Here is a 14,410-nt window from a genome sequence, read left to right as displayed (position 1 = left end):
TAACAGTCTGGACGTCAAATAATAAGTTTACTTATTACTTATTATTTAACAGAATATTTCTGTAGATTTTTGTACTTGGCTGTGTTTGAAATATTTTGTTGCAGATATTTTTTTTTTTACCTGTATCGTCTACTGATAGCAATGAAATTAATTTGCAGGAATGAAACTGTGTTTTACTTTAAGCTCAGTTATATAAATATATGAATAAATAAATTGTAATTTAAAATGATGGGCTACAGGATATACCTCTAATAATATTCTTAATATTTCCATAAAACAATCTGCATGCGCACAGGAAGCTTTCCCATGCACCATGACAACATACTCATTTGGAAGATAAAAGGAGCGATTCATATCTAATCAAAATGTTTCAGACTGTGAGAGTGAACACGCCCCATCAGAGGTTTGCTGCCAGGTCTTGGGAGGTGCTGTCAGATGCATATATAAGCGTCCTGAAAAGACTTCATCAGAACATTCAGAGACTCCAAAAGCCAGCAACATGGTTGAGTGGACAGATTTCGAGCGCGCTACCATCCAGGACATCTTTTCCAAGATCGACTACAAGTCTGTCGGTCACCAGGCCCTGTCAAGGTACATTTATCTAAATATGTATTACCTGACTCAAAGAAATGGGTAAATAAATAAATTAAATTAACTAAATTATTAATTAATTATAAATTAACACTGAGTACTTTTTAAATGCTTCTCAGGTGTCTGGTCGTGTACCCATGGACCCAGAGGTATTTCGCTAGCTTTGGAAACTTGTACAACGCCGCTGCCATCGTGGGAAATCCCAAGGTTGCTGCCCACGGCCTGACGGTAATGCAAGGGCTGGAGAAAGCGGCGAAGAACCTGGACAACATTAAGGCCACTTACGCCGAGTTGAGTGTGCTGCACTCTGAACATCTGCACGTGGATCCCGATAACTTCAAGGTGCGTCTGATTTGATTTATTTATAAGTCATTAGGCCTTACTTCTCTTAGTTAATTCATTGCCAGTTTAGCACTTTGCCTACATGAATCATCCGGTCTATAACTTAACCTGTGTTCATGAGCGTCGCTAGGCCATTTTTAGGGGGGCTTTAGCCCCCCTAACATTTCTGCCCAGCTCTCCTAAAATTCTGCGATTCACAAATTCGTGATCACCTCAGTCCCCTTTAAATTTCATATGAAAACGACGACAGACTTCGCCTCTTCCCCGTCTTTCAGCGCGTTCTTCAGATCAGAGGACAAGTGTGTGTGTGTGTGTGTGTCATCAGGAAGACTCGTATTTGGGTTGTTCAGGACTTAAATGTTATACAGATCTATGCAATACAGTGGAATGCTGCAATAATTTTACCATCCTACCCTGTTAGTCAAACATTTATTTATTTATTTATTTATTTATTTATTTATTTATTTATTTATTTATTTATTTCTACTATTATACCCTCATTGGGGGCTGAGCCCCCCTTAAATGAAAATTCTAGAATCGCCCCTGCCTGTGTTCATTCTTCATCCTCTGTTTCCTCCTATAGCTGCTGGCTGACTGCATTACCATTGTAGTTGCCTCTGTCCTGGGTGCGAGCTTCACAGCTGAAGTGCAGGCAGTTCTGCAGAAGTTCCTGGCTGTCGTAGTGTCTGCACTCGGAAAACAGTACTATTAAATGCTAAATCTGCTTTGATGACCAGAGATTATTATCAGTATATTTTCTGTTTTCTGTGTTGAAGTCGAACTTTGTCGGTTAATGCAAATAAATTTTGAAATAATCAATATCCAGTCATCTCTTGTGGTTCTTAATGAACTGATTATTTACAAATCTGGTTATTTTCAGTCCAAATATGTTGCTCTTATCTAAACTCCTTAGGTTATGTACTAAATGAATTCATGCATGTTTCTTCTATGTGAAATGGCGTTATAACTTGCAAAATGATTTCAAATAAATCACCTATGTATTTGGAATGATGAAAATAACGATGATCATGATGACGACGTCGATAATGATGATGATTATTATTACTGGTAGTAGTAACAGTGGTAGTAATAATCTATTTATGGTAAAAATGAAGGGGGTTTTCCTGAGTTTTATTGGATATATATGTATATATATATTAATCGCACGATTGTCATGAGTTAACTCGCAACTTAATTGCACATTTTTATCCGTTCAAAATGTACCTTAAATTAATACTTTTTTAGTTTTTAATACTCTAATCAATATGGGCATGGACAAATCTTGAAATGTATGTTGTTTATTATTAGTGAAACCATACTCAGCATAGAGCATGAAGACTAGACATGTTTCAAAGGTCATAGATATTTTTCAAAGAACTTGTTCATGTCTATTAAACATATGAAAAAAACAGAAAACAATGACTTCTTTCTTTGCACTGAGCTATTTACTTACACAAACCTGTTAACATTTTCAGATCACTTCTTCTAAACATGCAAAGTGTACATTACTGAAACCACCTTAAATATAGAGCATAAAGAACATAGAAATGTTTTTCAAATAACTTGTTCATGACTATTAAACACACGAAGAAAAGAACATAGAAAGAACCCAGGATCACATTACATCACCGCTGAAAAGAGTCTAGTGTTGTCTGCCTTCGGCAAGGGGCAGGAGAGGGGCAGGAGAGCTCTCTGTATCAGCTGTATGTTTCGGCATCAAGTGACATTTTAAACTCGAAGTGCTGCGGTGAGAACTTAATTCACATCGACAATAAATGCAGACTTTGTCTTGTCGACAGAACCATCAGACATCGTTTTATATATAAAGAAGACTTTTTATTCCTCAATTTCGGTTTGCTGCTGCATCTCCCGTTTCCCAAACTACGGGCAGGGCTAAGGGTCAAACAGAAAATGCGCGCTGCGTTAATCGCGCGTTAATAAAATTGGTGCCGTTGAAATGAATTTGCATTATTGCATTGCATTAATTTTGACAGCCCTAATATATATATAAAAAAGCAGACAGCTCAGACAGCTCAGCTTTGCTTGATGGTTTGTGACCATCCATCTTCCTCTTGATGACATTCAAGAGGTTTTTAAATCTGGAGATTGGGCAGTGTCTCTTTTTTTTTGCAGAGCTGTGTATATATATATATATATATATATATATATATATATATATATATATATATATACATACACACTGCCCAATCTCCAGATTTAAAAACCTCTTGAATGCCATCAAGAGGAAGATGGATGGTCACAAACCATCAAGCAAAGCTGAGCTGTCTGCTTTTTTGCTAAAAGAGTGGTATAAAGTTACCAGCAAACAGCAATGTGAAAAACTGGTGGAGAGCATGGCAAAACGCATGCAAATCGATTATTCCACCACAGCATTACCACAATTTGTTTACAAATTATTTGCATTTTGTTTTATTTGAGTTATTAAAGCTCTGCAAATACTGCAGGAGCAATATTTAGGAGAAATATTTACAGCAGTTCACAAAAAAATGAAACAAAACTGTTCATCTCACCAATACATGCACATTTTGCAGTGGTACATCATATATATCATACATACATACACAGAACTTAAAGATTTTGATTAAACTGGAGATAGTATATTGTAAGCAGTTGGGTTGGAAGGGAAGACGTCCTCAAAGCGGTACACCAACTCCGTCAAATCAGCTCCATTCTATATATACAGTATCTCACAAAAGTGAGTACACCCCTCACATTTTTGTAAATATTTTATTATATCTTTTCATGTGACAACCCTGAAGAAATGACACTCTGCTACAATATAAAGTAGTGAGTGTCCAGCCTGTATAACAGTGTAAATTTGCTGTCCCCTCAAAATAACTCAACACACAGCCATTAATGTCTAAACTGTTGGCAACAAAAGTACACCCCTAAGTGGAAATGTCCAAATTGGACCCAAAGTGTCAATATTTTTTGTAGCCACCATTATTTTCCAGCACTGCCTTAACCTTCTTGGGCATGGAGTTCACCAGAGTTCACTCAGAATATATATATATACATATATATATATATATTTCTTTTCTGATAACAATACCAATAGTAAAATCTTGAAAATACTGATATTCATCTGAATGTGTGTGTGTGTGTAGTGTTCAAAATAATCTAGCAGTCCAACATCACTAACCAGATCAATCACTGTTTTTGGTAGAAATTATATTTCTACATGGCAAATATTTTACTAGTAGGAGTAGAAGAGTAATAGAAAACCAACAGACCCATCAGTAATGACATGCATGTTGCTGATTCTGTGTAATTGAATCATTAATTACAAAGGGTGTGTTCAAAATAATAGCAGTGTGGAGTGCAATTGTCAAACAAGTGTCCCTTATTTAAGGACAAAGGCAACAAATTTCTCTCTGAAAACTGGAGTAAAATGGGTCATCCCAGACATTGTTCAGAAGGACAGCATACTTTGCTTAAAAAGTTGATTAGAGAGAGGAAATCATACAAAGAAGTACAGAAAATGATAGGCTGTTCTGCTAATATGATATCAAATACTTTAAAATGGCAAATAAATCCAGAAAGTCATCTAAGAAAACGGAAAACTACCATTCAAATGGAACGAAGAATAGCCAAAATGGCAAAGACTCAGCCAATGGTCAGCTCCAGGGTGATCAAAGAAAGTCTAAAGTTACCTGTGAGTACTGTAACAATAAGAAGACGTCTATGTGAAGCCAAGCTATCGGCAAGAAGCCCCCGCAATGTCCCACTGTTGAAAAAATGACGTGCTGAGGTTACAATTTGCCAAAGAACACATTGACTGGCCTAATGAGAAATGGTGCAATATTTTGTGGACTGATGAAAGCAAGATTGTTCTTTTTGGGTCTAGGGGCCACAGACAGTTTGTCAGACAACCACCAAACACTGAATTCAAGCCACAGTACAATGTAAAGATGGCAAAGCATGGTGGTGCAAGCATCATGATATGGGGATGTTTCTCATACTACGGTGTTGGGCCTATTTATCGCATTCCAGGGATCATGGACCAGTTTGAGTACATTAAAATACTTAAAGAGGTCATGTTGCCTTATGCCAAAGAGGAAATGCCCTTGAAATGGGTGTTTCAACAAGACAACCCCAAACACACCAGTAAGCAAGCAGCAATTTGGTTCCAGACCAACAAGATTAACGTTATGGAGTGGCCAGCCCAATCCCCGGACCTTAATCCAATAGAAAACTTGTGAGGTGACATCAAAATTGCTGTTTCTGAGGCAAAACCAAGAAATGCAGAGGGATTTGTAAGTCCCTAACTACAAAACTGTCCAATTAGTAAGAGTGATAAACAGAAATAAGCAAATGTGCATAAAGAATAAAGCTGAATTTAGTGCTATAATGAGGAAACAGAATCCTGTGTCACACACACTCTAATTTCAAAATACTGTAAAAGTGATCCAGTAATCATTTTCTACTACAAAACACTGCTTTCCAAACTGGCTTTTACACTAAGAGCAATTTAAGAACCACCTGATGTGACAGTCTATGGACAGATTTCGAGCGCGCTACCATCCAGGACATCTTTTCCAAGATCGACTACAAGTCTGTCGGTCACCAGGCCCTGTCAAGGTACATTTATCTAAATATGTATTACCTGACTCAAAGAAATGGGTAAATAAATGACTTGATAAATTAACACTATTGAGTACTTTTTAAATGCTTCTCAGGTGTCTGGTCGTGTACCCATGGACCCAGAGGTATTTCGCCAGCTTTGGAAACTTGTACAACGCCGCTGCCATCGTGGGAAATCCCAAGGTTGCTGCCCACGGCCTGACGGTAATGCAAGGGCTGGAGAAAGCGGCGAAGAACCTGGACAACATTAAGGCCACTTACGCCGAGTTGAGTGTGCTGCACTCTGAACATCTGCACGTGGATCCCGATAACTTCAAGGTGCGTCTGATTTGATTTATTTATAAGTCATTAGGCCTTACTTCTCTTAGTTAATTCATTGCCAGTTTAGCACTTTGCCTACATGAATCATCCGGTCTATAACTTAACCTGTGTTCATTCTTCATCCTCTGTTTCCTCCTATAGCTGCTGGCTGACTGCATTACCATTGTAGTTGCCTCTGTCCTGGGTGCGAGCTTCACAGCTGAAGTGCAGGCAGTTCTGCAGAAGTTCCTGGCTGTCGTAGTGTCTGCACTCGGAAAACAGTACTATTAAATGCTAAATCTGCTTTGATGACCAGAGATTATTAATTGTAAATATTCTTAATTTTCTGCGTTGTAGTCGAACTTTGTCGGTTAATGCAAATAAATGTCTAAATAATCAATATCCAGTCCTCTCTTGTGGTTCTTAATAAACTGATTATTTACAAATCTGGTTATTTTCAGTCCAAATATGTTGCTCTTATCTAAACTCCTTAGGTTATGTACTAAATGAATTCATGCATGTTTGTGACTAAATTTCCAATGTTTACATTTAATTTACACCTTTAATTTATCAAGATAAATTTACTATTATTTTGCATGCGTCCAAAAGAACTTAAACAAACAAACAAACAAACAATTAAACAGAAACCCTCGGTGAGCTATTCAGTTCCTTGCCAGAAGTGATGAGGGTGTGTGGAGGTTGGGGTGACGGGAGATGATAGCGGCAGAGTATGCTTCTTGGGGGTAGGGAGGGTGGGGTTCACAAATTGCCTTTTTTTGGTTGATTGTTATGAAACAAAAACCCAATTCTTACAATATACACACATAAATATATATTAATTATAAACATTTACAATTTAAGACATTTTAGGCCAAAAAAATAACTACAATAAGGACAGTTTGAATTACAAGAGAAAAAGTGTTTTACTGTGGTTTATATTTCAGATCGAGTTGCATGAAAAAAGAGGCCTTACTGTGTACAGAGATAGTGAATAATATATTTTGAAACTGTCTCCTTATGCCAGTACCTATCCCTCCATACAAGGGTGTAACTTTGGTTTCGATGTGAATCCAATTTCCTGCAATTTTACATTTAGGGGCTATGGTGATACAAAATCCAGGAAATAATTACATTGATTATAATGATAAATCCTTCCAAAAAGAATACTAGGTTACTAAAATATCCATCCATTTATTTTCTATACCCAATTTATTCCTAATTAGGGTCACGGAGATCTGCTGGAGCCTATCCCACACGTTAGACGAAAGGCAGGGGTACACCCTGGACAGGACGCTACTAAACTATGTATATAAAAAAAGATGTCTTACTTTCTTTATTGTTTAATAGGGGCCGATCACCAAGACTTGAGAGAATCATTTTATAATGTCAAAAATGTTCACCATTAATGTTTTCTTTGTGAATAAAATTTAAATAATATGAAACTCAGTTTCCAGTGTTAAATAAACTTTTATTTCATACTAACCGCTGCACATGAAAATGTAAAATAAATCACTTGTTGCACAGGACGTCTGTCAGAGACACATCCACCAAACCGCAGGGGTTTAGAATAGAAAAAGCAAAAAGCTTTTATGAACTGTGTGTGTTGAATCACTATTTTGCAATATCAGTTGCAGATAGACAGCAGCAAAATGGGAATATCGATAACACAATAGATAAACTACTTATTTTGTACACAGGATGAGTTACCATATCAACAACACTGTATGTTAGCGTTATCTCAGTCAGCGTTAGGCTAACAGGCAGTAAATATGATTATCCTGACCTGAGCTAATTTACTGAATCAACGAACTCACATCTCCTTTCTTTCATTTCAGCCATGATGACATTAAAGTCATCGTTTGCTGCTTCTGGCGTTTCATCGGTGACTGTGCCGCAACCGTGATACCTGTTCATTACACCGTCCAGTGAGATCGACACGCGCATCGACACAGGCAGACTCTGTGTCCTGCTCGGTCCTGCTCCTCCGTGGCGATGACGGCGCGCGGTTACAAAATCATGACAAACCAATGTGAAAGGGGGGGGCACAAACGGGATTTTGAAAACTGGGGGGACATGTCCCTCTGTCCCCAGTGGAAATTACGCCCCTGCCTCTATATCATTTATCTTTAAACTTTAGGAATGCCAATCATGCAATGCATGTCTTTGGACTGGGGAGGAAACCGAAGTACCAAAGAACGTGGATAACATTCAAACTGCGCGCACACAGGGCGGAGGCGGGACGCGCTAGGAAAAATAACAGTTTTTCTTCTGCCAGTACCTTCTGTGCTAATATCTGTGTCTAATATTTACACATCATAGTTAGACATGACTGATATTTTCTCAGAATAATAAACTTGTGGACAAAGGCGTCATGCTCATTTAAACTGAGGGGGGCACATGGCCCCTCAGACTGCTAAGCCAAGTGGATAATATATAATAAATATTAATAGTTATGTGCGGCCTCCTCGTCACTTTTCGCGATTTTGCCGTTTTAATCCCGCGTAACAGACGCAGCATCGCTGGTTGATTATGTAATCCGCATCTGTGCGTGGTTGCAGGCTCGTGGCTGCACTTTTATCCTGAAGAATTACTGTATTGTCTGCGCCCCCCCCCCTTATCCTCCAACCCCACCCGAAAAGATCACAACACGCAAATGTAGAAGTAATATGCAATTTACCCTCCGGGTGTAAAAAGACGAAGGCTCAAAATCTATTTGTCTTTGAACGTCACATATTTATGTGTTGAGAACACTGTGTCCCCTTAAAAAGTAGATGCATGACGCTCAATGCCTTTATAGGTTGTAAAGCTCATTATTACTATATTCTGCCATTTTAAAGAATTAATCTGTAAAAGAAGTGGGAAAATTGGTTTGGAATTACTTAAGGGTAGGTAAATGTTAACAGAATTTTCCCTTCATCTTGTTAAGCATAGACCTAAGAAGGACATATCAAAATATAATATCTGCAGAAACTTGGCGTTTTAGTGCACAAAAAAGAGAGTCAAAGAATAAATAAAGCTAATTAAAGAACTCTATTTGCAAATATTATTATTTTATTTTTTTATAAACGCATTGAACACTTGAGTCAAATCCAAACGTGTTACCATGTTCTAGTTCAAGTCTGAGGATTTTTGACTTGCCGTATAGACAATTGTTAGGACTGAAAGATTACAAGGAAAGCTAGGTTTTCTTGTAAAAGAGGGTTTTAGCGGTATATGCTAAAAAAAACTGCTTCATTGTTTCTTGGCTCGTTACAATGCAATAACACATCAAGTTCTTTTTGGCATTGATCTAATATGAACACGCATTAACTAAATGTTAAAAAATGACGCATAACATACAGCTCAAAAACATTTTGCCTTTTATTTAGATCAATCAAGGACATAAAAAGACATATAGAGTTTGCATGTGTCTGTTCTGTTGCCTGCAGAGCTTCTTATCTGTACTTCTCAGAGAGAGCCAGGGACAAAGCAGCAAGAAACTTATCCATAGCCACATGTATCTCAGGAGTAAAGTCAGCGGGGAACAGGGTGGCCAGAACCACGAGCAAATTGTGGGAGAGGATCTACAAAGAAATGACAAAGCATCTATTTAACAAACATATTGTGGAACAGGATTTATCTACGGGTAAAAAATACTTAAATATTACAGAGAAATGGAAATAGTATTACAATGAATTTACCTTGAAGTTGACTGGGTCAACACGCAGCTGGAAAGCGTGCAGCTGGCTTAGGTCGAGCAACCCATTGGTCAGGTCATCGATTTTGTTCACAGCCTCTTCCACTCCAGAGACAACAGTCTTTCCGTGTTTCTTCACTTGGGGAGAGTCAAGGCTCAGGTCACTCCAGTGGGAAAAGTAGGTTTTGGTCTGCGGGTAAACAGTCAGCATCCTGCATAGACACATTGCATAGAGTGAGTCCTCGGTATCGGAAGAGGAATTGAAATGAATATCTAAAGGAGAAGAATTGCTCAAGCACCTACCTGAAGAGAGCTTGTCTACCGATTTCCTCAGCCTTTGGGGAGATTATGGCCCAGAAGGCTTTGATGGAGGCTTTGTCCTTGGCAGAGAGACTCATTGTTTCGAAGTGATGTGGAAGAAAACTTCTGTAAACTTCCTCAGAAACGAATCACCCATTTATATACAAGGACCCGAAGCTGGCACACCCGCGACCCTCCCCAAAAACGTAACAACTTGGATTAACTTCAGATTAGACCGTGCTTCTGCTGCTTGTAATAGATAACTTTCCCTACTGATAGAAAACAATGTGCTACTTGACCTGATATTTTACCCCCAAATTTAAAAATAGTCTAATCAGACCAGATCAAAATTAATGAAATCACAATGTTAATCTAGCCCGATTTTAAATAACTATAAATAAATAAATAATTAAATAAATAAATAAATAAATAACCTATATTCACGAAAATAAAAGGACTAGTATTGTTTTATATTATTTTATATCAGATTTCGAAGCAAATTAAAATAAATTATTTGAAATGTTTCTTTATCTTACACATTCTTTATTTTTTTCCAAACGCTGCAGTCAACGAAATGATTTTCTATTATCAGTTTAATGCATTTTTTTTCATGCCAATTAAACATGTGGGATCTTGTGAAGGCTGCCAGGAAAATGTTGATTTTTCAGTCTAAACATTTTATCAAGTGAAGGTTTCCATGGGTGTGGTCTCTAAAGATATATTGCAGGCTCTTCCTGTTCACTCACTGCAGCTTGTGTAAGCAGATTACTGCACTGTGGTTAGCATGCTAATTCAGATTGCTAAAATATATTTAAACAAATTTATTTCATGTAATACACTCATACAATACTACGCCAATAGTTTTCTAAACTTTTATATTAATATTTATTGACCAAGAATATACTGGTAGTACACAGTATGCGGTGAATTCCGATAAAGTTGCATAGTTCTTGAATTTATAGCTTTTTTATGCTTTCTTTCCATTATTATAACAAATGCCCTTGAGGGCATTTTCACCTTGAAATCCTTAAGGTGTTGATCTTTGAAAGAAAAATATTTCTGTCATATACTAAAGATCCATGGCTCACTTTTTATCAAGACTGACTGAAAGACATTTGAAAGACATTTGCAATGACATGTGCCGAGTTTCCAAAAAGCTTCACAACACAAAGATCATTATTAAGAAGTCTCTCCCAGTTAAGACAATCCTAACTTTGCAATACTTTTGGGAAGCTCTAAATGTTAAATTTGGGCAGCAAGAATTTGGGACAAATAATATAATTCGATTATAATCTTCATCTTCAGTCTTCATCGTCAGTTCCATGTTTAAAATATTATTTAATCGAGCATAGTTTTTCTTCACTGAAAAACGTTTATGGATTTGATCAGTTGATCTATTCTGTGTGATTGATTTGACCAACCTTTAGTTCAGGTCAGTTAAATGCAAGTTGACAGAAATATCCCACCACTGAAAGGTAACATGTTCTTATTTATTTCTTGAACCAAGCATTCCCGTCTCAGGTCAGGACCACTCCATGTATGGTAATTTAGAAAAACATAGCCAAATCACCTTTTCCCTGCATCATAACCTCTTGATCACTTGGTCTGATTTTTTCTAGTATTATTTATTAACAGTCTGGACGTCAAATAATAAGTTTACGAATATTTCTGTAGATTTTTGTACTTGGCTGTGTTTGAAATATTTTGTTGCAGATATTTTTTTTTTACCTGTATCGTCTACTGATAGCAATGAAATTAATTTGCAGGAATGAAACTGTGTTTTACTTTAAGCTCAGTTATATAAATATATGAATAAATAAATTGTAATTTAAAATGATGGGCTACAGGATATACCTCTAATAATATTCTTAATATTTCCATAAAACAATCTGCATGCGCACAGGAAGCTTTCCCATGCACCATGACAACATACTCATTTGGAAGATAAAAGGAGCGATTCATATCTAATCAAAATGTTTCAGACTGTGAGAGTGAACACGCCCCATCAGAGGTTTGCTGCCAGGTCTTGGGAGGTGCTGTCAGATGCATATATAAGCGTCCTGAAAAGACTTCATCAGAACATTCAGAGACTCCAAAAGCCAGCAACATGGTTGAGTGGACAGATTTCGAGCGCGCTACCATCCAGGACATCTTTTCCAAGATCGACTACAAGTCTGTCGGTCACCAGGCCCTGTCAAGGTACATTTATCTAAATATGTATTACCTGACTCAAAGAAATGGGTAAATAAATAAATTAAATTAACTAAATTATTAATTAATTATAAATTAACACTGAGTACTTTTTAAATGCTTCTCAGGTGTCTGGTCGTGTACCCATGGACCCAGAGGTATTTCGCTAGCTTTGGAAACTTGTACAACGCCGCTGCCATCGTGGGAAATCCCAAGGTTGCCGCCCACGGCCTGACGGTAATGCAAGGGCTGGAGAAAGCGGCGAAGAACCTGGACAACATTAAGGCCACTTACGCCGAGTTGAGTGTGCTGCACTCTGAACATCTGCACGTGGATCCCGATAACTTCAAGGTGCGTCTGATTTGATTTATTTATAAGTCATTAGGCCTTACTTCTCTTAGTTAATTCATTGCCAGTTTAGCACTTTGCCTACATGAATCATCCGGTCTATAACTTAACCTGTGTTCATGAGCGTCGCTAGGCCATTTTTAGGGGGGCTTTAGCCCCCCTAACATTTCTGCCCAGCTCTCCTAAAATTCTGCGATTCACAAATTCGTGATCACCTCAGTCCCCTTTAAATTTCATATGAAAACGACGACAGACTTCGCCTCTTCCCCGTCTTTCAGCGCGTTCTTCAGATCAGAGGACAAGTGTGTGTGTGTGTGTGTCATCAGGAAGACTCGTATTTGGGTTGTTCAGGACTTAAATGTTATACAGATCTATGCAATACAGTGGAATGCTGCAATAATTTTACCATCCTACCCTGTTAGTCAAACATTTATTTATTTATTTATTTATTTATTTATTTATTTATTTCTACTATTATACCCTCATTGGGGGCTGAGCCCCCCTTAAATGAAAATTCTAGAATCGCCCCTGCCTGTGTTCATTCTTCATCCTCTGTTTCCTCCTATAGCTGCTGGCTGACTGCATTACCATTGTAGTTGCCTCTGTCCTGGGTGCGAGCTTCACAGCTGAAGTGCAGGCAGTTCTGCAGAAGTTCCTGGCTGTCGTAGTGTCTGCACTCGGAAAACAGTACTATTAAATGCTAAATCTGCTTTGATGACCAGAGATTATTATCAGTATATTTTCTGTTTTCTGTGTTGAAGTCGAACTTTGTCGGTTAATGCAAATAAATTTTGAAATAATCAATATCCAGTCATCTCTTGTGGTTCTTAATGAACTGATTATTTACAAATCTGGTTATTTTCAATCCAAATATGTTGCTCTTATCTAAACTCCTTAGGTTATGTACTAAATGAATTCATGCATGTTTCTTCTATGTGAAATGGCGTTATAACTTGCAAAATGATTTCAAATAAATCACCTATGTATTTGGAATGATGAAAATAACGATGATCATGATGACGACGTCGATAATGATGATGATTATTATTACTGGTAGTAGTAACAGTGGTAGTAATAATCTATTTATGGTAAAAATGAAGGGGGTTTTCCTGAGTTTTATTGGATATATATGTATATATATTAATCGCACGATTGTCATGAGTTAACTCGCAACTTAATTGCACATTTTTATCCGTTCAAAATGTACCTTAAATTAATACTTTTTTAGTTTTTAATACTCTAATCAATATGGGCATGGACAAATCTTGAAATGTATGTTGTTTATTATTAGTGAAACCATACTCAGCATAGAGCATGAAGACTAGACATGTTTCAAAGGTCATAGATATTTTTCAAAGAACTTGTTCATGTCTATTAAACATATGAAAAAAACAGAAAACAATGACTTCTTTCTTTGCACTGAGCTATTTACTTACACAAACCTGTTAACATTTTCAGATCACTTCTTCTAAACATGCAAAGTGTACATTACTGAAACCACCTTAAATATAGAGCATAAAGAACATAGAAATGTTTTTCAAATAACTTGTTCATGACTATTAAACACACGAAGAAAAGAACATAGAAAGAACCCAGGATCACATTACATCACCGCTGAAAAGAGTCTAGTGTTGTCTGCCTTCGGCAAGGGGCAGGAGAGGGGCAGGAGAGCTCTCTGTATCAGCTGTATGTTTCGGCATCAAGTGACATTTTAAACTCGAAGTGCTGCGGTGAGAACTTAATTCACATCGACAATAAATGCAGACTTTGTCTTGTCGACAGAACCATCAGACATCGTTTTATATATAAAGAAGACTTTTTATTCCTCAATTTCGGTTTGCTGCTGCATCTCCCGTTTCCCAAACTACGGGCAAGGCTAAGGGTCAAACAGAAAATGCGCGCTGCGTTAATCGCGCGTTAATAAAATTAGTGCCGTTGAAATGAATTTGCATTATTGCATTGCATTAATTTTGACAGCCCTAATATATATATAAAAAAGCAGACAGCTCAGACAGCTCAGCTTTGCTTGATGGTTTGTGACCATCCATCTTCCTCTTG

The 14,410-nt window shown here is 37.4% G+C and overlaps 4 protein-coding genes across 4 annotated transcripts; 3 read left to right on the top strand and 1 right to left on the bottom strand.

The window, feature by feature from the left end:
- Positions 1–434: 434 nt before the first annotated feature.
- On the top strand, positions 435–1,754 carry LOC131344832 (hemoglobin subunit beta-like). Its single transcript, XM_058377324.1, has 3 exons — positions 435–591; positions 711–933; positions 1,517–1,754. The coding sequence occupies exons 1-3, from the start codon at positions 500–502 to the stop codon at positions 1,643–1,645; spliced, it is 444 nt and encodes a 147-aa protein (XP_058233307.1). The 5' UTR covers positions 435–499; the 3' UTR covers positions 1,646–1,754.
- Positions 1,755–4,865: 3,111 nt separating this feature from the next.
- LOC131345346 (hemoglobin subunit beta-like) lies at positions 4,866–6,240 on the top strand. The gene is made up of 4 exons (XM_058378192.1): positions 4,866–5,152; positions 5,449–5,535; positions 5,634–5,856; positions 6,001–6,240. Exons 1-4 carry the CDS (start codon positions 4,866–4,868, stop codon positions 6,127–6,129), a joined length of 726 nt encoding a protein of 241 aa, XP_058234175.1. The 3' UTR covers positions 6,130–6,240.
- Positions 6,241–9,180: 2,940 nt separating this feature from the next.
- LOC131344877 (hemoglobin embryonic subunit alpha-like) lies at positions 9,181–9,975 on the bottom strand. Its single transcript, XM_058377425.1, has 3 exons — positions 9,818–9,975; positions 9,519–9,726; positions 9,181–9,401 (listed from the first exon to the last, which is right to left on the bottom strand). The coding sequence occupies exons 1-3, from the start codon at positions 9,910–9,912 to the stop codon at positions 9,273–9,275; spliced, it is 432 nt and encodes a 143-aa protein (XP_058233408.1). The 5' UTR covers positions 9,913–9,975; the 3' UTR covers positions 9,181–9,272.
- Positions 9,976–11,857: 1,882 nt separating this feature from the next.
- Positions 11,858–13,158, top strand: LOC131344852 (hemoglobin subunit beta-like). Its single transcript, XM_058377358.1, has 3 exons — positions 11,858–12,013; positions 12,133–12,355; positions 12,921–13,158. Exons 1-3 carry the CDS (start codon positions 11,922–11,924, stop codon positions 13,047–13,049), a joined length of 444 nt encoding a protein of 147 aa, XP_058233341.1. The 5' UTR covers positions 11,858–11,921; the 3' UTR covers positions 13,050–13,158.
- Positions 13,159–14,410: the final 1,252 nt, after the last annotated feature.

Source organism: Hemibagrus wyckioides, linkage group LG24 (genome assembly GCF_019097595.1).
Source record: "Hemibagrus wyckioides isolate EC202008001 linkage group LG24, SWU_Hwy_1.0, whole genome shotgun sequence".
Classification (NCBI taxonomy): domain Eukaryota; kingdom Metazoa; phylum Chordata; class Actinopteri; order Siluriformes; family Bagridae; genus Hemibagrus; species Hemibagrus wyckioides.
Note: the sequence above shows the minus strand (reverse complement) of the source record. Positions and strands in the feature narration are given on the sequence as shown.

What these genes read in the sequence shown, in the direction of transcription:
- LOC131344832 (XM_058377324.1), top strand. Translation starts at nt 500, where the DNA reads ATGGTTGAGTGGACAGATTTCGAGCGCGCTACCATCCAGGACATCTTT. An exon ending in GGTCACCAGGCCCTGTCAAG is followed by an intron (nt 592 to 710) that starts GTACATTTATCT and finishes AATGCTTCTCAG; the next exon opens with GTGTCTGGTCGTGTACCCAT. An exon ending in TGGATCCCGATAACTTCAAG is followed by an intron (nt 934 to 1,516) that starts GTGCGTCTGATT and finishes TTCCTCCTATAG; the next exon opens with CTGCTGGCTGACTGCATTAC.
- LOC131345346 (XM_058378192.1), top strand. Translation starts at nt 4,866, where the DNA reads ATGGCAAAGCATGGTGGTGCAAGCATCATGATATGGGGATGTTTCTCA. An exon ending in GGTCACCAGGCCCTGTCAAG is followed by an intron (nt 5,536 to 5,633) that starts GTACATTTATCT and finishes AATGCTTCTCAG; the next exon opens with GTGTCTGGTCGTGTACCCAT. An exon ending in TGGATCCCGATAACTTCAAG is followed by an intron (nt 5,857 to 6,000) that starts GTGCGTCTGATT and finishes TTCCTCCTATAG; the next exon opens with CTGCTGGCTGACTGCATTAC.
- LOC131344877 (XM_058377425.1), bottom strand. Translation starts at nt 9,912, where the DNA reads ATGAGTCTCTCTGCCAAGGACAAAGCCTCCATCAAAGCCTTCTGGGCC. An exon ending in GGTAGACAAGCTCTCTTCAG is followed by an intron (nt 9,727 to 9,817) that starts GTAGGTGCTTGA and finishes GTGTCTATGCAG; the next exon opens with GATGCTGACTGTTTACCCGC. An exon ending in TTGACCCAGTCAACTTCAAG is followed by an intron (nt 9,402 to 9,518) that starts GTAAATTCATTG and finishes ATTTCTTTGTAG; the next exon opens with ATCCTCTCCCACAATTTGCT.
- LOC131344852 (XM_058377358.1), top strand. Translation starts at nt 11,922, where the DNA reads ATGGTTGAGTGGACAGATTTCGAGCGCGCTACCATCCAGGACATCTTT. An exon ending in GGTCACCAGGCCCTGTCAAG is followed by an intron (nt 12,014 to 12,132) that starts GTACATTTATCT and finishes AATGCTTCTCAG; the next exon opens with GTGTCTGGTCGTGTACCCAT. An exon ending in TGGATCCCGATAACTTCAAG is followed by an intron (nt 12,356 to 12,920) that starts GTGCGTCTGATT and finishes TTCCTCCTATAG; the next exon opens with CTGCTGGCTGACTGCATTAC.